General features: G+C 48.0%; 1 protein-coding gene across 1 annotated transcript in view; it reads right to left on the bottom strand.

Moving 5' to 3' along the window:
• XYLT1 (xylosyltransferase 1) overlaps positions 1 to 24,029 on the bottom strand; it is a 152,197-nt gene that overhangs the window by 51,074 nt on the left and 77,094 nt on the right. Inside the window, exons 3-4 of the mRNA XM_066330325.1 lie at positions 1,430 to 1,602; positions 592 to 794 (exon numbers count right to left, since the gene is read on the bottom strand). Coding sequence (XP_066186422.1) covers positions 592 to 794; positions 1,430 to 1,602 — 376 coding nt within the window. The remainder of the gene's footprint in view (positions 1 to 591; positions 795 to 1,429; positions 1,603 to 24,029) is intronic.

The following is a 24,029-nucleotide window of genomic DNA, read 5'->3' as shown; positions in this document are numbered from 1 at the left end:
TCTCCTCTGTCCCCTCTCCTCAGTCCCCTCTCCTCTGTCCCCTCTCCTCTGTCCCCTCTCCTCTGTCCCCCCTCCTCTGTCCCCTCTCCTCTGTCCCCTCTCCTCTGTCCCCCCTCCTCTGTCCCCTCTCCTTTGTCCCCTCTCCTCTGTCCCCTCTCCTCTGTCCCCTCTCCTCTGTCCCCTCTCCTCTGTCCCCCCTGCCCCAGGTAAATGAGACACCGGGGCCCAGGCAGGTGACAGAACCCTTGGCTCAGGTGTGGCTGCAGGACAGCAGCCCACCAACAGGAGATTCCTGCTGTACAGCCAAAAAAAACTGCTCCTCTGCTCCTCAGCACAGCGCAGACACGTCCCTGTTTATCTGCACACTAACTTACTTCAGAACAAAACACGCGCACCCTTAAAATACTTATAAATAACCCTTAAAATACTTATAAATAACCCTTAAAATACTTATAAACAATCCTTAAAATACTTATAAATAACCCTTAAAATACTTATAAATAACCCTTAAAATACTTATAAATAACCCTTAAAATACTTATAAATAATCCTTAAAATACTTATAAATAATCCTTAAAATACTCACGGTACCTGATCGGGTAGTCAGCGGCACTGAGGTTGATGAAGAAATCCCAGGGCCAGTCGCTCATCTCCATCAGGTCCTTCATGGTCTGCAGGTAGGTGGTGAGCAGACTGGCTCCTCCCCAGATGGTGGCCATCCTCCAGGAGGTGACCCTCACGTTGGGGTACTGGCTGGCGAAGTGCAGCACCTGCCTGTGCAGGTAATTGGACCTCTGCAGGAGAAAAGAGTCGCGTCTTCACTTTCTCCTGTCCAAAAGGGTCTCTGTATTCCCCAGAGGCCTTCCCTGCTGCTTGGCTCACTGAGTGCTGCCGTTTTCACTGTCACTGCTTTGTCCTCACTGCGGCACACAACCTGCTTCTGCTAAAGGCACAGAGGACCCTGGTTACTGTTTTTATTACCGCTGCAGTGACCAGTGTGATCAGCTTTATTCACCATTTGTCACCACAGACCCCAAAGGGCTTCTGTACAGGAGGTGACTGCCACCACCTCCCTTTTACAGCGTGTCACCTGCCCCAGGCACCTCAGGTCAGCTCTCCAGCCAGGGGGCCACCACCTCCCTCTGCATCAGCTTGTTAATTACTGCTAACGAACTGAACGGACAGCACACAGAGAGGGGGAGATAGCCATCGACACAGAAGGACAAATGAAAGCTGTCACATAAAGAAGATAACAAGAAAGACAATTTAAGGGGAAAAACCCCCGAGAGGCTCCAAACCTGTAACGGACGGAGAGACAAAAAGCGAGGTGCACTTGATGCAGCAGAGGCCAAGGGAGGAGGATGGAGGTGCCAAGGACGGGCGGAGTGACAGGTGCTGGGACAGGCAACCCACGGGCAGCAATAGTTACCTTGTCCACGTGAATGTAGTAGAAGTGGTCCCTGTGGTAGATGGCCTTGAACATGCGCTGCAGCTGCCGCGAGGCTCTGCCGTGCACCACCAGCACAAAGGCGATCCTCACTGGGTTGGCTGGCACGTACTCCACCGAGTCCTCGTCCCACTGCACGTTGTTGTTGGCCTTTCCTGCCCAAAACAGAACACACACAGCTCTGGGGCCGCCCACGGGGAGCGCTGCACACCCCACACCTCCGGGCCCCTTGTAGGGCAGGGGGAGAGCTCACAGGGGAGCCAAATGTCCCATCACTGGTGTCCCTCTGTCCCCAAACAGGACAGTCACTCCTTGGCCCCGTGAGAGAGCTCACAGGGGCGCCAAATGTCCATCACTGGTGTCCCTCTGTCCCCACACGGGACAGTCACTCCTTGGCCCCGTGAGAGAGCTCATAGGGGTGCCAAATGTCCCATCATTGGTGTCCCTCTGTCCCCACATGGGGCCATCAGTCCTTGGCCCCGTGAGAGAGCTCACAGGGGTGCCAAATGTCCATCACTGGTGTCCCTCTGTCCCCACACGGGACAGTCACTCCTTGGGCAGCACCCACACCCACGGGCTCACCCTGAACAGGGGGTGTCACCTGTGTCCATCATTTGTCCCCACACAGGACAGTCACTCCTTGGCCCTGTGAGAGAGCTCACAGGGGAGCCAAATGTCCATCACTGGTGTCCCTCTGTCCCCAAACAGGACAGTCACTCCTTGGCCCCGTGAGAGAGCTCACAGGGGCACCAAATGTCCCATCACTGGTGTCCCTCTGTCCCCACACAGGACAGTCACTCCTTGGGCAGCACCCACACCCATGGGCTCACCCTGAGCAGGGGTGTCACCTGTGTCCCCTCATTGGTGTCCCTCTGTCCCCACACGGGGACATCAGTCCTTGGCCCTGTGAGAGAGCTCACAGAGGTGCCAAATGTCCCATCATTGGTGTCCCTCTGTCCCCACACAGGACAGTCACTCCTTGGGCAGCACCCACACCCATGGCCCCACCCTGAGCAGGGGTGTCACCTGTGTCCCCTCATTGGTGTCCCTCTGTCCCCACACGGGGACATCAGTCCTTGGCCCTGTGAGAGAGCTCACAGGGGTGCCAAATGTCCATCATTGGTGTCCCTCTGTCCCCACACGGGGACATCAGTCCTTGGCCCTGTGAGAGAGCTCACAGGGGTGCCAAATGTCCATCACTGGTGTCCCTCTGTCCCCACACGGGGACATCAGTCCTTGGCCCTGTGAGAGAGCTCACAGGGGTGCCAAATGTCCCCTCATTTGTCCCCCTCTGTCCCCACACAGGACAGTCACTCCTTGGGCAGAACCCACACCCTTGGGCTCACCCTGAGCAGGGGGTGTCACCTGTGTCCATCATTGGTGTCCCTCTGTCCCTAAACAGGACAAAGAAACAGAACTCCTTGGCCCTGTGAGAGAGCTCACAGGGGTGCCAAATGTCCCATCACTTGTCCCCCTCTGTCCCCACACAGGACATTTCCAGCCCCATGAGTGACTCTTGACTTTACAGGGGACACAAACGATTGAAATGGTGTTTCCTCACAGAACGCTCCACCACCGGTGCACTAGGGCTCACAGGGATATTGAAACATCAGAGAGAAAGCTCTGATTTAATTTCTTCTGTAATCTGCAGCGTGTTTATGATGGCCATTAGCCTGTGCCCAGTTCTGCTGCTTCTCCTGATGCTCTGCCATGCTCAGGGCTTCTGCAGAGTGACAGGGACAAAAAGGGACTGAGACAAAGAACAGGCGCTTGCCAAGAGAACTGACAGGGAATGAAGGGCAACTGCAATTGCAAAAACAAGCCATTTTTCTTTTAAACTGCTTTCACTTCAAGCTGATGATGCCCCATCAATGAACTCAAATATTTTGAGTGGTTTTCATTACATTTTTGGATACCTCTCTTCCAAAATCACTGGCTTTCTGCACTGATATGCAGAAGGTGAGGGTAATTTAAAACAGTCATATTGTGGGTCTTTTATTTTAATCTCACTTGCTGTCAATACCTACACTATCATTTATCCAGCAATTACTGAGAACAAAATCCTCTCAGAATTTCACCTGAAACGCCACCTCACTGCATCAGTTTGCTCTAAGAAATTCCCACAGTGACTTATTTTGTTCTCTCTTGTTTTCATTCTCTAACCTTTTGGGTTTTTTTCATGTGGTAGTTCCTCCCTTCTCCTTTAGGTTTAGGATTTTTATACTTGCACTTACCACCTGCACACTATTATGGCTTTTTGAATAAAATCCTCTTGGTGGCTGCCTGGAGTTTCTCAAAGGAAGAGAGTTACACTTTTTCCATCTGTCAGACCATCCACCTTCCCAAGGAACATAAATCAAACCCACACCAGAGAATTGCCACCTCCTCTTGCACAGGTCACTTGTGGCAGTCTCAGTGGCACAGGAGGTGAACCCCACGTCACCCAGAAATCCTCTCTCAGTGCAGGTGCTGCCTGTTTAATGAAGTTTCCTACACGTTTAGGGAATTCCCTTTTCCTGGGATAATTGAAACCATAATAAAACACCCAGAATGTTAATACAGAGTAAAACCAAACCCATGAAGAGTGTGACTGTCACAGTTCCATCCCGGAGCACAGCTCGACCCTCAGGATTGCTCTGCAGAAATGGGTCAGTGGGAGATGAATGGAGATGCTCTTTGTGCCGCCGGGCACAGGAGAAACAGCCCTGGCCCTGAAGCTGGATTTGTCTGATTCAAAGGTTCATTACAAACGGGAACAGAGGGTAAAGAGCAGCTCCTCACCCTGCCTTGCCCCAGGGACACTGAACCTCAGCCCCAGCTCCCAACAAACACCTTCCAGCCCTCGTGTCACTGAGCATCTGTTGTTCCCTCCGCTGGAAACAAACCACAGACTTGGCTCTGTCACCAAACTCATGGAGAAAAGGGAAAGCTGCCCCTTTCCTTCCTGCCCAAAGCCTGACATCAGTGTGTTAGCAGGAAAACCTGCACCTCTGTTGGACACCTGCACCTCTTTTTTCCTTTCTGAAAACCTGTACCCTTTTTTTACAGGAGAACCTCAGCTCTGGTGCAATTTTAACTTGTGTTTTCTATGCCCAGAGAAATCAATACTCACAATTAAGAGCTTAATCTCCAACTGTTGCAGTATTACTGAATTCCAGAATAACGAAGAGAGTGCGATCATTTCCACATTTGTTGTGATGCCACATCACGTTCAATCACCCCCCAGTAGAACTGAGAGCCTGCTGATCTCTACCTCTGCTGTTAATTAATGGCCTCACACCTCCCCAGCAGCACCAGGCAAGCTTTCAGTCTGTTTTGTGAGCCACCTGACGTCTGGTAAATGAATCCATCACCTTCTGCTCTCGGATTGGCACTGTCCTGTTGGATCTCCTCTGCCCAGAGACTCCTGGCTGCTGCAGACTGGATCTGAGCACAGCTGCCCGTGCCCACCGTGCCTGTGCCATGAGCAGGGGACAGAGGACACCACTGGGGCTGTTGCAGAGTGGTTCAGCACAGTATTCCCTGCTGTTCCATCCATGAATGCAATCAGAATCCCTGTCAGCAGAGCAGGAGCCATAATCTCTGCAAGGAGGCAGAGGTCTGTAGCCCCCACCTGAACCCCCAGAGCAGCCCCGTTCTCTCCAGTGGGACCAGTTCTGCAATGCTGAACTCACATTTCCACTGTAAAAACCCCTCTGCAACTGCTCACAACTCAACAACGCAGCAGGTGGGATATTTCCTGGCTTGGCTTTCATCTGGAAATGTTTTCCATTCTGATTAGAGCAGAGACGGGTTTGCCCTGCTCAGATGGTGGCAAGACCAGAAATAAAAAAAAATAATCACAGTGTTTTCGTTTAGGACACGAGAATTTTGTATCAGACCTAGTAACAGAAGTAGTCGGAGGGTTATATAAAAACCACCAAAAATGTCACTGAGCAATTCAGCAGCGAGCCATCAGGACCTGAGGAGGAGTCTCTGAGAAGAGCAGCATCACCCTGGGCTGAGCAGAGCTCCACCACAGCCCCAGGGGCATCTCCTGCCATCAGGCTCCAGAGGGGAAGGTTTGTCCTGCTGCAGACCCTCCAGTGAGGACACTGCACAGCACAGGTGACTTCTGGAGCACACTCTGTCTTAATTGTACTTAGATGAAAAGATGATTTTTCCTGTGCTGGAACCTAGAAAACTTCCTTTAGCCCCAGCTTTGGGATGCCAATTTTCACTTCCAGTCTAAGAAATGATTCAGTTGTTTCCACAGTGGTCCCTGTGGGGATCTTCAGTGAAAGAAAAGGTGTCAGGTGAGCAGAGGTGATTCCACACCCAGATTTCATTATTACAATTCTGTATCTGTAAAATGCCCACTGTCTCTGCTCTGTTCCCTGTGCAGAAGGGTCCTTGGTGAATAAAATACCTACCATGAAGTGGGCTCAGCCCCCTGAGTGCCCACTGAGCCCAGCTCACTGCAGGGCTCCAGCAAACAGCCCCAGGCTCAAGAAAATAATTACCATGGCTCTGCTCAGAGCTGCGGCTTTGCTTAGTGGGTTAAACTCGCTCAGCAAAGCAGGAGAGGCAATTCCAGCTGAAATGATCTGCTGCACAGCCATCCCCAGGCCTGGGGACCAGAAATGGTCATGGTTCACAGAAGGAAGTGTTCCCAGTTATGCTCTGCACATTTCCTTAAAACTGCTGTTACCTGTACTTTTGATCTCTGAGCTGAGATAAAGGTACATTGAGCCCTTTGGAAGGAATTTCAGAAATCACGTTGCCATTGAAGAGCAGACACTCCATTTTTTTTTTTGCAGTGATGTTTTATCTCAACAGCCCTGTTCTACAACTTTTCAGTCTCAGACTTTATCAAAAATTACAGGGACGATTTATGATCCTCTGTAACTTCGTATGATAAAGTAACCCACAAGGAAAAACTCAATGCAGGGCAGGAGGGAAGCAGCGAGACGTAATTCAGGAGCACTCTGGCTACTGCATTTAACATTAAAGAGACGGATTTCAGCAATGTTCTTTCCATGCTGAGAAGAAGCCCTGGCTTGGAACAAAGGACCTGCTGAGGTGGGCATTGTGAGTCCTCGTTCATCATTTCAGAGGGTGACAGCACAAACTTCGGGCAGCCAGAGAGGAGTCACAGCCTCACAGATGGAAATTCCCTCCCAGAGATGGCTGGAGTTTTCTCTGCAGTGAGTTTGGGAGCTGATGAGCAGCTCTGCATCCCTGCAGGATTTATGGAAAAAGGGGAACTCACTGTAACTGCACATGGAGGTTCAGCTCTGCTGTTCAGGAACAGAAAAGCAAACAGCACGAAAGAAGAAAGGCAGAAAGATAGAGGACACAAATAAAACTGTTTCATACTTACAGCTAGATCATAAGAAGATTATTTTTTTCTATTTTATTTTTCTATTTTTTTCCCTGTTTTATTTCCTTTTGGGAAGAAAAAAAAAAAAAAAAAAAAAAAAAAAAGGCAGCCCCAAAAGATATTTATTTTCTGTTCTGGAATTTAAAAGAAAACATTTCCATCTGAGTTTTGTCATCCTCCTGTTACAGCTATTTAACATTTGTGCTGCATGCAGCACTTCCAAGACTAACTCAGGAGCCCACTGGGGCAGACATTATCACAAATGCAGGGAGACACCCTGCACCAGGAAATTTGGTGAGTGTGTCTTTCTTTTACGTGATTTGCAGAATTCATTGTAAATGAAGAAATATAAAACTCTGAGAACAAGGGCAGCAATGTTTTTGTACCCCAAACCTGCCGAAGCAGCCTGAAATGAAGCCCCAGGCCCGTGTCCATGTGTGAGTGCAGAAGCAGCACGCTCACACTCACTGAATTTCTAGCAAAAGCAGACAGCAGGTGGTTTGCAGCAGCCCGCCATATTTCAAATAAAAAATTTGCTCTATCTTGCAATCAGTATCGAGTCATTACTGAAACCATTTTTATGATCTGCAAATGACCGACTCATTATGAGATTCCAGCACACTGCACTTGCAATACACACTGAACTTAATTTACTACAGTACTTACCCAGGCAGGCCAATCATCTCTCTAACAAGCCTCCTCTCCTGACTGTTCTAATTATGAAAATGGTATGCCATTCCTGGGAGACAAATCCCAATTATTTGTAGTTTTGCTGGAGTGTGTTAGTCAAGCGTTTTCTCCCTATTCCTACCCACTGCCGTGAATAAATAACACTCAAAAGCAACAGTAAATTAATTAATGACGAATTAGAATGAATCTCGTAATAATAGTATTTATCATATCAATTAACAGCCAATTAACACACGGTGATCAGTGCTGTTCCCATGAATACAAAATGCCCTCTAACAGAGCATCAGGCCAGTTTTCCTCTGTTCAGTGGCACCACTGGATCCAGAGCTGGAGCCTTGGGCAGGTCCCAGAGGGACACCACCATCACTCCCACAGGGAATGCTCCCTCCTGCCCAGCCCCAGGGCTGCATCCACAGCACTGCTGATTTGTTAAAAAACATGGACATTGCCCTAACAGTATTTAAAAAACATGGACATTGATCTAACAATATTTAAAAAACATGGACATTGCTCTAACAATATTTAAAAAACATAGACATTGGTCTAACAATATTTAAAAAACATGGATATTGGTCTAACAATATTTAAAAAACATGGACATTGGTCTAACACCGATATCCAACTCTCAGGGACAAAGACTCTCTAACAGTTTGAAGTTATAAAGTTTGTGTTTTTACAGGGTCTTTTTATGTACAGGAGTATTGAATACCCAAACCACAAATGCATATTCATGACTCTGGTCCATCCCATTCCCCACTTCGTATGGTGATTAGCCAAAAAGCAATTAAGCATGTGGAGTTTGTTCTTTGAAATGGGTCGGTGGTCCTTCTTATGGGGTGGGGTCTCAAAATGATGAAGTAAGATGTGTCTTCCTCGCTTTGCCTTTTTAACCTTTTAGTGTTGGTGACACCTGGATCCTGTTTTCTCAAGACTATCTGATTTATGATCACACTGTGTTCTTGGAGTCTATTGATTAAGTTGACAGGAATCCTGATTTATTGGTTCCTTAAAGGATTCTGCTAACAAAGGGAAGTTTACCTCAACAATGTCTAGTTAGCAAAGGAAAGTCTACCTGAGCAATATCTAGTTTAACTAAAGTCCTTAATTCTTCAAAATTCATGTTTGTGGGGACATCAGGGGAACCTCCAGGGTCTGAGGGGACCCACGAGGGGAGGAACCACGTCAGGAACCGCAGTGACCAGAGGAGTGATGGGTACAGCTGAAAGGAGGGAAATTCGGGTTAGACATTAGGAGAAATTCTTTACTGTGAGGGTGCTGAGATACTGGAAGTTTGCCCAGGGGATGCCACAGCCCTGGAGGTGCCCAGGGCCAGGCTGAAAAAGGTCTTGAGTGACCTGCTCTGGTGGAAACCTCCCTGCACATGGCAGGAGGGTCTCCAGGGCTCCCTCCAACCCAAACCACTCTTTGACTCTGTGACAGAACATTTGAGAGGAAGCACCCTCAGAAACCAGTGAAAAAGAGGAAGACCACTATTTACCAGTGCCTGTGTCACACAGCCCTAAGAAGAAACTCAAATAAAGAGATTTTCCAGCTTGGCTCTCGGCACAAAGCCACAGCCCATTCCCTGCTCGGAGTGAAAACTCGTGGAGCTCATCACTGCCAGCAGGAGCAGCTCCTGAGTGCCCCAAGCCCATGACAGGATAAAAGGATAAAAGGAAAAACAGTACTCCTGTCTTTTAGCCACCCTCCTGTCCCAGAGAGCTCAGTGCAGGAGGAGACACCTCACCCAGCCCTGTCAGGGGACAGCTTCCAGAAGGCAAGAAGAAAAAGGATTGAAATAAAACAATTGTTTAGTTGTCCTGCCCACCACTGGAAGTTGCTAAGGATGCTCCTGTCAGCAGCCCCAAACTGATGAGAGCAGGAATTTGTCACGCAGGAGAAGTCATCCCAGCCCTCCCAAGAAAACTGATGACACACACCCAGACTGAAACATTTATGAAACCTCACTCACAAACTGCATTTTCTGAACAATGAACTGATCCAGGTGGCGTGGATCCCACTGCAGAGGGACTGACACCCCACTGGGACACCAGCCATGGCTCGTGCCAAAACCAACAGTGGCTTAGAGCCAGCTTCTCTCCGAGGAGCCTCACTCCCTTCCCTCCTGAAAAGCCAAGAGTTCCTCTCGGACAAGGAGAAAACGCAGCAAATGCCCTTAGCTCAGTTCAGACTTTCTCTCCTGCCTCAAATGAAGGGGAAGTGTCATCCTTGAAGGAACAGAAACTCCAAAGCCGATCAGTTACCAGGGAGCCACCGAGGCAGACATCAAACAGAGGAACAATATCACACCACAAACACTGAGCAAAACAGCAACAGAAGCGAATCAAGGCTCACACTTGGCATCAGCATTTGAAACAGCCCTTGGTGACTGGAGTGTCTGCTCCAGTGCGTTGGGAGAGGCACACCAGAGCCCTCACACCATCCCTTCCTCTCATGCTCACGGCAATAATCCACAAGGAGTGAGAACACAAGCAATCACACACATCCCCACTCCACAGGACCTCCCAGGAGATATTCCTCTTCCTCTCATGCTCACAGCAATAATAATCCATAAGGAGTGAGAACACAAGCAATCACACACATCCCCACTCCACAGGACCTCCCAGGAGATATTCCTCTTCCTCTCATGCTCACAGGAATAATCCATAAGGAGTGAGAACACAAGCAATCACACACATCCCCACTCCACAGGACCTCCCAGGAGATATTCTGCACTGCTGAGACTGCCCACAAACGAAGAGGCAGATAAAAGCATGTCACCTGCCTGATCAGTGTCTTCCCTCTCTTTTTGCTGGGCTGTCACCTTCCAGGGCCTGTGTAAAGCCTCTCTCTTCCCCCAGCCAACCTTCAGAAATGAGCAGTTAATCATTACAATCAGCCGGGGTTAGGGCAGGACCAAGGAAATTCATACCACACGAGTATCTGCTCCGTTCACTCCAAGTTAATCCTCCCGCCGAGATCCCGTTACATCTGTCTCCTGTTTTTTGAAGGCAGAACTGGAAGGACAGAGCCAGCCTTTATTCTCTGCCCAAGACAATTATGAATGAGTGTTGGGAAGAGACCAAAGAGGTGAAGCCTTGCACGTGTGTTTTACACGGGCGGATTGAAAAGGTCGGGTCAGGTGCTGAGAATAAAGGCTGCTCTGGCAAAAGCAAAAACCCTCCCTCACAGCTGCCCCTGTGTCAATGTGTGCAAAATGGAAAAGTCTGGCCTCGGGTTTTAGCTGGCACCTGCAGAGTGAGTGAAATCAACAGGAATTCCACAGCACAAAAGCTGATCAATTATAAAATAATTCCTGTGTTTCTATCCACACGGACAGGTGAGAAGCACTCTGGGTCACTGACAGAACCATTGCTGGCAAGAGTCCTTTGGCATAAGGAATATTTGACAATAGTTGTGTCAAACAACTATTATATATTCGACAATAAATATATATATTGGAATATATATATATATATAAAAGAGAGAGAAAAGATAAGCAGCACGGGTCTGTGCAGGTTCACTCCAAAGCTGCCAGGACTTTCCTCCCTTTGAATTAAACTTCATGGATGTCAAAGGCTGCAGGGCTGGGGCTGAGCACTGCTCAGAGTGTGACTGTGGCAATAAAAACGTGTCAGGCACCACAGTCACACATGTGTAGGCACAATAAATACATACGTGCCTCCAGTTTGTACACACGGTACATTGGGTGGGAACTGAAGCGTTTAAAGGAAAAGAGCACACCTGAAAACCAGGCCTCCCCCAGGACAAGTGCAGTTCCTCCACTCAGAGTACCCATTTTTCAGCATAACTGATTTTTGGACACATAACTATTGTCAAATATTCCTTCTGTCAAAGGACACCTCCAAGCAATGGTGTTGTCACCTGTCCATGTGGATAGTGACACATGAATTATTTTATAATTGATCACCTTTTGTGCTTGCAGAAAGCTCCTGTGTACTCCTTGCCACCACATGTCCTACCCAAAGGATCCCTGTGGAATGGGAATAATTCTACTCCACAGAGAGGAAAAAAAAAAGAACAATCTTCTCTGAGTATATTGCTTGTCAGACAAAGCAACATAACATCATTATACTGTGACATTTCTACCAACAAATGGATCCCACTGTAAGCAATTAACACTGGTTCCTCCAGCAGACTTCAAAAATGTAATTGTCTGGTGTGCTCAGTTACAATAATACCTGAATAATCAATGACACTGCGCTGCTTGAGCAGATTTTAGCCCACACAGACAGGTCCAACCACAGGAGAAACAGATATTTGTTAATTCTTGCACAGGCCACCCTTCCACCCCAAACTGTTCATTAATATGGATAATGTTGAGAGCATAAATATTCCCTTTTATAGAAAAAAACGAGCACCAGGGACAATGAGAGCTCTGGATCTAACTAAAACAGAGAGTTTTGGTCTGTGCAGTGCACATAACACCCGTGTCTCTCCCCCTGGAGCTGGGGGATGCAGCACTGGGCTCCCCTTCCTGGCTGGAACGCTTTCCAGAAGCTGCTTCTGATCAAGAGGGATTAGTAAAGACGGCTTAAGAAGGCAAAAAAAAAAAAAAAAAAAAATCAAATGACTGGTCATTAATCCCCTAAACATTTCATAGCCAACATATCTTTAACACAATCCCTCTAATCCAATTAGGGGGCCTCGAAAATCCTGTCTTCAGTTCCATGCCTCGTTGAGATGGGCTCTGGCCTCGGCCACGAGCTGCTGGACACCTGCCTGAGCCGAGCCCTGCCACCTGGGCAGCACCTCTGTCAGGGGGGTTTCCTCACCTGAGCTTTAGGTGGTTTAAAGTCCTTGGCCCTCTAAAAAGCCCCGAGTCGCGTCCGTGTAAGAAAGCAGAGTCCTCAAGGTTTGTTTTCAGGTTTCTGGTGGTGTTTATTATTTGATATCTCAGAATTTTCTCTGCTCCCAGCTGAGGTCTGGACAGCAGCTGGGACACGAGGTGACTGCCCCACAGATGGGATGTCCCCTGACATTTATACAGATAACTACGTACTGGTTATTTACTATTTTGTGCCAATGCCCAGTGCCCACACTAAAAGTGACATTCTACTTTGGTCCAATCCACTCTAACTACTTTGTGCCATCACCGCCCCAGAAAATGGAGGATGAGGAAGAAGGAGAAGTCCATAAGGTACCACCCAAATTCCACCATCTTGTCCCCATTTACTTCTATTCTAAAAATTCTAAGACTATTAAATTCTACATCATCTACTGTGCTAGACTACAATTTTCACATCCTGGAGGTTTGTAATTCCTTTTGCAATGCTGGAAGCTTTTCCCATGGATCAAAATCAAACCCGGTGTCTCCCTGGGCTCTGTGCCAAGGTCTCCGAGCCCTGGACCATCTCCACACCCCCCTGTCCAGGGCTCAGACTCCTTTCCTCATTCCCAGGCCATCCAAGGGGATGTCCTGGACTCCAACACACCTCAACAGCCTGGGGACAGCAGGAAACAGCCCTGAGCACAGGGCTTTGCCAGCAAGGAGCAAATCCCTGAGAATTCACTCAGAGGGGGTTTAATATGTGCTCGTGAAAGTGCCTGGAATGGTGTTCAGGAGGATTTATATTCAAAGGATAGGACAGAACAGTCTTGGGGCTGAAATAAAGGACTCCATCACAGAATCACTGAATCAAAGGATCCCATTAACACGCCACTAGAGGAAAACAAAGGGAAAAATCAAATTCCCAGCATCAGAAAACCTCCATCAAAAGCAACATAAAGTGGTTCTTCTGTATTCCAACAGACATTACAGTTTTGTTAAAAAAATTCAGCGTGCAGAAAACATCACTTCATTGAGTAAATAAGTTACTGGCTGCTGTTAAAAGCATCTGGGGAGAATTTTTATGCAAAATGCGTTCTCACAATAGCACCATCATTTGTAAATGAGTTATAAATTTCAGATTTTAACAGGTCTGTGACGCCCTTGGACCTCAAGAGGCTGCTTAAGCAGTAAGTTGTAGAAGGGTCTTCTCTATTCTGCACAAGAGCAGCACCTGTGCAAGGTGTGAAACACTCACGCTGACTTTTCACAGGCAAAAATAGTAATGGGTTAGTGTAATTTTAGAAATAATCTCTGCCCTCAGTGTCTTTTCCCATTCTGCAGCTCCTCCTTTCGTGTCAGCAGCAGAGGTGCTGAATCTGGCCCCAGCATCTCCTGGGGCTGGGACTGCTCCTGCCTCCCGACCCTGCTCCCTGCGTGCTGCAGGGCTGGAGCAGAGCCCTGGGACTGGAGGCTCTGCCTCATCCCACTGCTCATCCCATATCCCACAGCCCACAGCCCATCCCACAGCTCATCCCTCATCCCACAGCTCATCCCACAGCTCATCCATCCCATATCCCACAGCTCATCCCACATCCCACAGCTCATCCCACATCCCACAGCTCATCCCACAGCTCATCCCACTGCTCATCCCACATCCCACAGCCCATCCCACAGCTCATCCCACTGCCCACAGCTCATCCCACTGCTCATCCCACAGCTCATCCCACATCCCACAGCTCATCCCACATCCCACAGCTCTTCCCAGTGCTCATCCCACATCCCACATCCCACAGCTCATCCCACATCCCACATCCCACAGCCCACAGCCCACAGCCCATCCCACCCAGGTCCCACCCAGTCCCACCCAGTCCCCCCAGTCCCCATCCAGTCCCCTCCAGGTCCCCCCCAGGTCCCCCCCAGTCCCACCCAGTCCCACCCAGTCCCACCCAGTCCCCACCCAGTCCCCTCCAGTCCCACCCAGTCCCACCCAGTCCCACCCAGTCCCCATCCAGTCCCCTCCAGCCCCCACCCAGTCCCCATCCAGTCCCCCCAGTCCCCCCCAGTCCCCCCAGTCCCCTCTCCTGCAGCAGCTCCCTGCAAACACTCCTGGAGGCTCTGCCCCTCAGGAACCCTCCCCCAGGAGCATCTGGAATTGAGGCAAGAAGAAAAGCAGAAATGTCACTGGTGAGGGCAAGGAGGCAGTTAATGAGCAGTAGTGATGTAGCTTCATTCAGTTCATCTGCTGAGTTAATTTCAGTCCATCTATTCTAAATGAATGGAGAACGGAGGGTGTAAAATCAGTATCAAAAGAGAATTAGCATGCCTGAGCCAAATTCTGCTCCTGTTCCAGTCCTGAACAATTCCTGATCTATAAAAACGCAGATTAACTGTGAGCCTCCTTAACAATCCCCCAGGTCACGGCGAAAAGGATCAAAACCACCTGAGCTGCAACTGCTTTCAGATATAATTGAATTTCCCCTCTTTATTTTGGCATTAAAAGAATGGTGAAAGATCTCTTCGTGTGATTTCTCAAGACACAACTGCTCACCCAAACACTCCCCATCCACTGTCACCCTTTCTGCTGTGACACTGGGCCACCCTGACCCTGTTGTCACACATCCTCAGGAGTTGTGTGGGGACAGGAAAACTGATCCTATGGATAAACAGAATCTATTAATTTCTGGAATGACTTTTCACGGAAAGGAATCCGATGTCTCCTCACACCGAATGCTCACTGCTCAACAGAACAACTTTCTCAGGAGTTGAAGGGAACATCTGAAGTAGAATGCCTGATGCTGGCAGCCTTCTTATTACAACAAAGTTGTTCTATAAATCAAAAAAAGTATGGAAAAGTGTAATATTATTGTAAAGGAAGAAGTATTTAAAAGTAAAAATTATACTTGACGCTGTAATCACATTGCCCTAGAGGATAATCCCAAAAGAACACAGAGACCTTTTGCCAAAGGTGGTTGGAGTGTTAATATGAAACTCAACGTGGGCTCATTTTAATTACATACGTGCCTGCTGAGAACATATGACAGAGTCCAAGAAGCTAATTCACTGTCAGCGTGACAGCAGGACCGAGTATCAAATCCTGCACACCGAGTAAACCTTCCAGATTACCAATTACCACACAAAAATAGGACACACTGCGAGAGTGGCAATCAGCAGGAAGGCAAAAATACAAAATCCTGTTGCCAAACAGAGCTCAGCTCCGGGTACAGGAATCTCCCAGTTTTTCCTTTTTCCTTCCAAAGCAGCAACCTTCAGCTCCTCTCTAAGCCCACTGACAGCGGGTTTGCACTGACCCCCAGGCACTGAGATAAAGGGCACTGTTGTCTGTAAAACCCCTCAGCAACATATAAAACCACTTCAAAGGAGATTTTAGTGCGCTCTTTTTCTTTCTTTACACCTAGCCCTAAATTTCCTTCATTTGGAAGTAAACACTGAGCAATTTTGTGCTCTCTTCTCGCAAGTCCCTGTCAGGTTTCTGACATTGAAAAAAAGAAAAAAAAAATTTAAAAAAAAATAAAATAAAAAAAAAAGTTAGGGATCAGTTTATACCTCTCAATGCTAACAAGTGTTTTGGTTTATTTGAATTGTGGATAAATCCATGTGGATAAATCAGTCAGTGTTTTCCACAGGAAGTGCAGAGTGAGGAGGAGAGCCCAGAGGCACAGGGATGAGCCAAGGCCAGGGAAATGGGACAGGGGCACAGTTCAGAGCCCCAGCCAACACCTCCCACTGCACCTTTCCCTGCCCTTTGGCTGCTCTACTGATGCATTATTCATTAATAACCGCTGAGCGCTCCCAACAGAGCATCTGAAACAACGGCTGAATTTCTTTAGGGAACATTATGAGCCATAAAAACAAGTCTGCGATGTCCAAAGCAATAAAGGAGCCCAGGTGGGGAGCCTGAGCTGCAAAACTGCCCTTTGAAGCCTGGGGTTTCAGGGATGCTGAATGCCTCCTGTGTAGCATTACACAATTTCCAGTCTGGTTTAATCCAATTAAAGCAGGATTTCCCCCATTTCCCCTCAGCACGGGCAGCTGCTGCTGGAGACAGAGATGGTGGCGTTTCAGAAGCTTGGTTTGGATCTCTGCTCCATCCAAATGCATTAATTTATCAAATTAATGCTCGATCTGCTCGATCCAAATGCATTATCAAATACCCAAATGCACAAACCCAATGCAGCTACACCAACTCAGGGCAGCCCACAATTACAGTTTTCAGTTCTCAGCTCACATCGTGAGGAGAAAATTGTCAAATCACAATTATCCCTATGCAGGATTTATGCAAATTACGACAAATGTTTCAGCAGCTCTGAAATGTATGATTCAGGGATGATGCAGGGTTTTCACAGTCTGCTTGTATCCTGGACCAGCTTAAAAAACACTGAGGGTCTATTTCTTTCTGTCTTCTAACCTTAATTCCTCCAGTTCATGGCTCAGTCCTTCCCCAGGGGTTCACAGAAAATAGAAAGAATAACACCTTTCTAACGTTCAGATATTAAGATGGATCATTATTCCTCCTGAAGTGGTAGAAGATATTTATCAGTTTGAGTTATGAGGCTTTTCTGACTCTGAAGACTCAAACATCGATTTAATGCCAACTTAAAGACCGCTAAAAGTGTGGGAGATTGCATTAGATAAATAATTTAACAATAAAGGGTATATCAAGGCAGACATTATTGCAGCCTCTCACCAATCCATTACCATTTTCCACGTTTATCCAACTGTCATCTCGAGGCCCTGCACATCAAATTGCCCAGAGATTCCCCACACCACAGAAATAACTTCATCACTGAATAAACCTGCACAGCCATTCGGATTCTCTAATACCGAGACAGCTGACATCATGTTAAATATTGGCTTCAGTTCCATAGGGTAATAAATTCTGACCTAAATCAAATCTTTCATGGACAGCTGATTCATAATGAAAAATTACTGGTTTGTCACTTTACCTTGGGAAATTTATTGTGGAAACTAATATAGCACCAGGCAGGCTTTGAAATATGTGATAAGTAAAAGCATATTTCCCTTGCTAAACACCCTGAAAAAAAGGGAACAGATTTGGTCTGGTATGAAAAAAATCAGACATACTGATAGCTACCAGAAAAAAAGGGAAAGGGAAAAAAAAAGAGATAAATTTTCCTCCCTAAATATACTTTTGTTCAGCCAGCTCCCTTAGGGAACTCAGGAAAAAAAAAACCCTGTTATATTTTAACAAAATTATTTTGAAGTCTCTCGACAAACAGGATTAAAATCCACACAAATGCAACCTAACAGCAACATCTCAGCTCCATTTCTCCTCGGCACGCGTCTGCAGTGGAGTCAAACCCCTGCTCTGTACACGGCACGAGCTGAGGTGTCCCACGGGGTCTGTGACACACCACAGAACCAAACCCAGGTCTCCCCAGAATTATCTGGGATTTACCCAACCCCAAGTCTCCCCAGAATTATCTGGGATTTACCCAAACCCAGGTCTCCCCAGAATTATCTGGGATTTACCCAAACCCAGGTCTCCCCAGAATTATCTGGGATTTAACCTCTGTTGGTGTTTTTGTGTTGGCCCATGAGCTGGTGACATGGAGAATATCCTTGCTGTTCCCTTTTAGTGGAGAGCTGGTTAATAACTTCTGGAACAATCACATTGCATCTTTCCTTTTTCTCCTCCTTGCAGTGATCCTCCTGCTGGAATGGATTGCAGCAGAGTTTTCTGAGTGATTGCAGGTTTGAATGTCAGGGGCCCCAAACATCCCTGATTTACCTCCTGAATTACTGCAGGCTGCAGTAAAATAAAGCAAATATCACAACAACACAAATGTTTGCATGTTTGGCGAATCATGTCCACAACTGGCCAGAAATGACTGAGAGAAATGAAAATGAGTGGACTCGTGTGCTAAGGGCAGCTTTTCCAATTGTAAATGATGGAGCTGAATCGAGGGGATTTCTCACGAAGATCTCCTTTCTGATGACCAGGTTGAGAACGCCAGGGATGTCTGAAGCTTCCCTGAAATATTCCTCAGGTGTGTGCCAGGAGGGATTGTCTCATTTGTCTTTCAGGGATCCACAAGGTAGAACACTTTCAGAGTCAGAACTGTTGCACAACTGCTTTTATTCCCAAATGCTGGATGGATGGGCTTTGCTTTGGACTATAAATTTCCATTGTAAGACAACAATCACAGTGCTAAGACAACAACCCCTACCTCTTTATCTTCGCTTGTTCCTATAAGAACAAAATTATCTTGTTTTTTTTTTCTCAGTGAACTTAAAACGTTGGTGATAGAAGTGCACAGAGACATTTTGTGGCTCACTGGTACAGTTACAGCAGGAATTTCCTGAAGTAAGCCATCACTTAGGAGGGCTCAGCAAAGCTGCTTTATGACATCAGTCAATCCTCTGGCTCGCTTTGCTCTGAGCCCTTCACAGGGAGCCTGTGATCACCTCCTGGCACAAAGTGACAGATTTGTTATAAACCCATCAGCTCTGCTCTGGCCAACGCAGTGTGTCACACAGAATTCCTCTCCACAAGGTCTCGGGCAGCTCTGCTCACCGTCCATGTCCCACGCCTCTCCTCAGCCATCTGTTCCTCCAGCAGAGTGGCAGCAAGGGCCAGGCTGGGCTCTCCTCTCCACATTTCCCTTCCCTAAGGGGTTTATTCCTCACATCCTTCTGAATGAATGACCAAAGTGAGCGTCTCAAACAGAGGGAATGACCTGGGGACACAGCCCCAAACCTGCTCAGAGTGTCACAGTGAAACTCCTCCAGAGCACCTACACCTCAGCCCCATCCCGGAGAGACAGTGCAAATGGGAAAAACACATACTGCAGTAAATTTCTCCTTTAAGCCGCCCGAATTTTCCTCTCTAGTGTCCAGGAAATCGCCCAGAGTGAATCACAGCCCAGGAACAGCTGAAGAACATGAAAACTGTGGCTCTGTTCGGTCACACCACTGAGCTCCCCACCGCTGGGCACAGTCACACCGCCAGGGCTCGGGGGAGATGCTCCACTGCACAGCAAAATCCCCATCAGCGGCTGGAGCCTTCATCTGCAGTGAAATCCACAGGGGAGGGAGCAGCCAGGCTGCTGAAAGTCCTGCTTACAGCCTGCTTACCAGCAAAGGTGTGTTCTCACACTGAACTGCTTCTCTCACAACTCTTAATGATTTACTTCTCTTACAACTCTTAATGACTGCTGCTTACGGCCTGCCAGCAGCACAGGTGTGTTCTCACACCAAAGGACTTCTCTTAAAACTCTTAATGACTGCTGCTTACGGCCTGCCAGCAGCACAGGTGTGTTCTCACACCAAAGGACTTCTCTTAAAACTCTTAATGACTGCTGCTTACAGCCTGCTTACCAACACAGGTGTGTTCTCACACTGAACTACTTCTCTCCCAACTCTTAATGATTTACTTCTCTCACAACTCTCAATGACTGCTGCTTACAGCCAGCCACCAGCACAGGTGTGTTCTCACACCGAAGGACTTCTCTTAAAACTCTTAATGACTGCTGCTTACAGCCTGCCACCAGCAAAGGTGTGTTCTCACACTGAACTACTTCTCTTACAACTCTCAATGACTGCTGCTTACAGCCAGCTTACCAACAAAGGTGTGTTCTCACACCAAAGCACTTCTCTCACAACTCTTAATGACTTATTTCTCTTACAACTCTTAATGACTGCTGCTTACAGCCAGCCACCAGCACAGGTGTGTTCTCACACCAAAGGACTTCTCTTACAACTCTCAATGATTTACTTCTCTTACAACTCTCAATGACTGCTGCTTACAGCCAGCCACCAGCACAGGTGTGTTCTCACACTAAAGGACTTCTCTTACAACTCTCAATGACTGCTGCTTACAGCCTGCCACCAGCACAGGTGTGTTCTCACACCGAAGGACTTCTCTCACAACTCTTAATGACTGCTGCTTACAGCCAGCCACCAGCAAAGGTGTGTTCTCACACCAAAGCACTTCTCTCACAACTCTTAATGACTTACAGGAATTAATCACGGCTTCACCAAAACCCTCCCGTTAGTATGGGCAAGGAAGTCCCCAAAAGAGAGACACAATCACCTGGGAACAAAGAGAGAGACACAAACCATGGTATTCTAGTTCCACCAACTTCAGCCCAGCACAGAGGCGTCCAGTGAGGTTTGGAGAGAAAGATCCTTAGGACTGACAGCTCTGTTTTGTGCAGATTGTTGCAGATCCTTGGGGGAGGTTTGAGCTGGATTTCAGGAAAAGGTTCCTGACCCAGAGGGTGGCTGGCCATGGAGCAGCTCCCCAGGAGGTGGCCAGGGCTCAGGATCAGAGTTTGGACAGTGCTCCCAGGCACAGAGCTCTGCTTTAAAAGGCAACGAGTCATTCAGGCCTTCAGGAGAAATCTCACAAATGTCCCAATTTGAAAGCACATACAATCGCTATTCAAACTATTTTCCAGAAACTACAGAGATCGAGTTATGAGACAGCGATTTTTCTGCGGTGTGATTTTGCTTTTTGGCTGAAATCTTCCCCGTTTTTACAGCACCATCAGTGGATGAGGACAGAGGGGTGAGCACTGAACACAGGAGACGGCAGGGATCATTCAGCTCGGAGCAAGCCCCAGAGGAAAGGACTGAAAAGTCCTTTGGCCTCGCAGGGGGCTGGGGAGAAAGAGGAAAAATGACGGATTTTGTCATGGGCCTTTCAGGCCTTTAAACCAATATTATTTTACAGTCAGACTGTAAAATGCCTCAGCCTTGTCTGTGCACTCCAGTGAGCCTGCTGGGGCTGCAGTGCCCTGCTCCTCCTCACAGAGGTGTAACTCATCCATCACAAATAAATGATAAATCAGCGCCATTAAAAGAGTGTGAGCAGTGAATCAGGGCTATTCACTCCTCACACGCACTCAGACTATCCAAGACGAGCATTTACTGGGAACACTAAATATACAATGAGCAATTTCAAAATCCTTTTCCAAGGTTGCTCAGCTACGGGTTCTTGTCATTCAGTCTCTCAATGGAAGTCATGATTACCCACGGTGAAAAAAGAGAGGGATGTTTTAAAACTACCTTCTGCATGAGAAATATTTGCGACAGAAACAAATTACGGTTTGGAATCCTAAAATGGCAATAATGTCCTGTAAGGCTGGCTCCACGCCTACACTGCTGGCATTTGACTGCGGAGTTAGAGCTCTTAAACAACTCTTCCCCATTTCCAGGTGAAGCCATTACAAACCTCATAAAGCTCAGGGACTCCCCAAATTCATCACAGAGATGTACCTGGCAAAAACCTTCCTGAAGCAGGCTGCATTCCCTTCCATTCTATCTGTAATACTGTAACAAATGCTGTATATATTTATTGTTTCTAAAAGCCACAAAAGAGGAAAATTCTTCTCCTCGGTGCAGGAGGAAGGAGTTAAATGTCAATATTTTCCCCTCTCAATTATTTTAAAAGTAATACACTCAGTGCCACTGGCCTCAAATTAAACTGTGGCAGCCTGGAGCTGCAGCTAGGGTGGCATTTCTGGAACACAACACTTCCACGTCACCCGGGGTTTCCTTAGATGTGGAGTGTTTACATTCTTCCTCTCTGGGAGGAGAATGAGGATTGATGGTGATGGTCACCAACAAGGTAGAAGAGATGGCGACCTGTATATCCAATCTTGGCCTGTCTGTAAATTTGTATAGATATGGAGTCAGAAAAATAAAGTAAAAGCTTTTCCTGCTTGAGCTCCTTCTGCCTGCCTCATCCTTTGGTGCTCCTAACAGCAGCCACAAGTGTGACCTCTGTCACAAGTGTGACCCTCTGTCACAAGTGTGACCCTCTGTCACAAGTGTGACCTCTGTCACAAGTGTGCCCTCTGTCACAAGTGTGACCCCCTGTCACAAGTGTGACCCTCTGTCACAAGTGTGACCCCTGTCACAAGTGTGACCCTCTGTCACAAGTGTGACCCCTGTCACAAGTGTGACTCTCTGTCACAAGTGTGACCCCTGTCACAAGTGTGACCCTCTGTCACAAGTGTGACCCCTGTCACAAGTGTGACTCTCTGTCACAAGTGTGACCCCTGTCACAAGTGTGACCCTCTGTCACAAGTGTGACCCCTGTCACAAGTGTGCCCTCTGTCACAAGTGTGACCCCTGTCACAAGTGTGCCCCCTGTCACAAGTGTGACCCCTGTCACAAGTGTGACCCTCTGTCACAAGTGTGACCCCTGTCACAAGTGTGACCCCTGTCACAAGTGTGCCCTCTGTCACAAGTGTGACCCTCTGTCACAAGTGTGACCCCTGTCACAAGTGTGACCCCTGTCACAAGTGTGACCCTCCGTCACAAGTGTGACCTCTGTCACAAGTGTGACTCTCTGTCACAAGTGTGACCCCTGTCACAAGTGTGACCCCTGTCACAAGTGTGACCTCTGTCACAAGTGTGACCCCTGTCACAAGTGTGACCCTCTGTCACAAGTGTGCCCTCTGTCACAAGTGTGACCCCTGTCACAAGTGTGACCCTCTGTCACAAGTGTGACCCCTGTCACAAGTGTGACCCTCTGTCACAAGTGTGACCCCTGTCACAAGTGTGACCCTCTGTCACAAGTGTGCCCTCTGTCACAAGTGTGACCCCTGTCACAAGTGTGCCCTCTGTCACAAGTGTGACCCTCTGTCACAAGTGTGACCCCTGTCACAAGTGTGCCCTCTGTCACAAGTGTGACCCCTGTCACAAGTGTGACCTCTGTCACAAGTGTGACCCCTGTCACAAGTGTGCCCTCTGTCACAAGTGTGACCCCTGTCACAAGTGTGACCTCTGTCACAAGTGTGACCCCTGTCACAAGTGTGCCCCCTGTCACAAGTGTGACCCTCTGTCACAAGTGTGACCCCTGTCACAAGTGTGCCCTCTGTCACAAGTGTGCCCTCTGTCACAAGTGTGACCCCTGTCACAAGTGTGACCCCTGTCACAAGTGTGACTCTCTGTCACAAGTGTGACCCTCTGTCACAAGTGTGACCCCTGTCACAAGTGTGCCCTCTGTCACAAGTGTGACCCTCTGTCACAAGTGTGACCCCTGTCACAAGTGTGACCCTCTGTCACAAGTGTGACCCCTGTCACAAGTGTGACCCTCTGTCACAAGTGTGCCCTCTGTCACAAGTGTGACCCTCTGTCACAAGTGTGACCCTCTGTCACAAGTGTGACCCCTGTCACAAGTGTGACCCCTGTCACAAGTGTGACCCTCCGTCACAAGTGTGACCCTCTGTCACAAGTGTGCCCCCTGTCACAAGTGTGACCCTCTGTCACAAGTGTGCCCCCTGTCACAAGTGTGACCTCTGTCACAAGTGTGACCCTCTGTCACAAGTGTGACCCCTGTCACAAGTGTGACCCCTGTCACAAGTGTGCCCTCTGTCACAAGTGTGACCTCTGTCACAAGTGTGACCTCTGTCACAAGTGTGACCCTCTGTCACAAGTGTGACCCCTGTCACAAGTGTGACCCTCCGTCACAAGTGTGACCCTCCGTCACAAGTGTGCCCTCTGTCACAAGTGTGACCCCTGTCACAAGTGTGACCCTCTGTCACAAGTGTGACCCCTGTCACAAGTGTGCCCTCTGTCACAAGTGTGCCCTCTGTCACAAGTGTGACCTCTGTCACAAGTGTGACCCTCTGTCACAAGTGTGACCCCTGTCACAAGTGTGCCCTCTGTCACAAGTGTGACCCTCTGTCACAAGTGTGACCCCTGTCACAAGTGTGCCCTCTGTCACAAGTGTGACCCTCTGTCAC

This window comes from Sylvia atricapilla, chromosome 15 (genome assembly GCF_009819655.1).
Source record: "Sylvia atricapilla isolate bSylAtr1 chromosome 15, bSylAtr1.pri, whole genome shotgun sequence".
Lineage (NCBI taxonomy): Eukaryota > Metazoa > Chordata > Aves > Passeriformes > Sylviidae > Sylvia > Sylvia atricapilla.
This window is presented reverse-complemented; position numbering and strand designations above follow the sequence as displayed.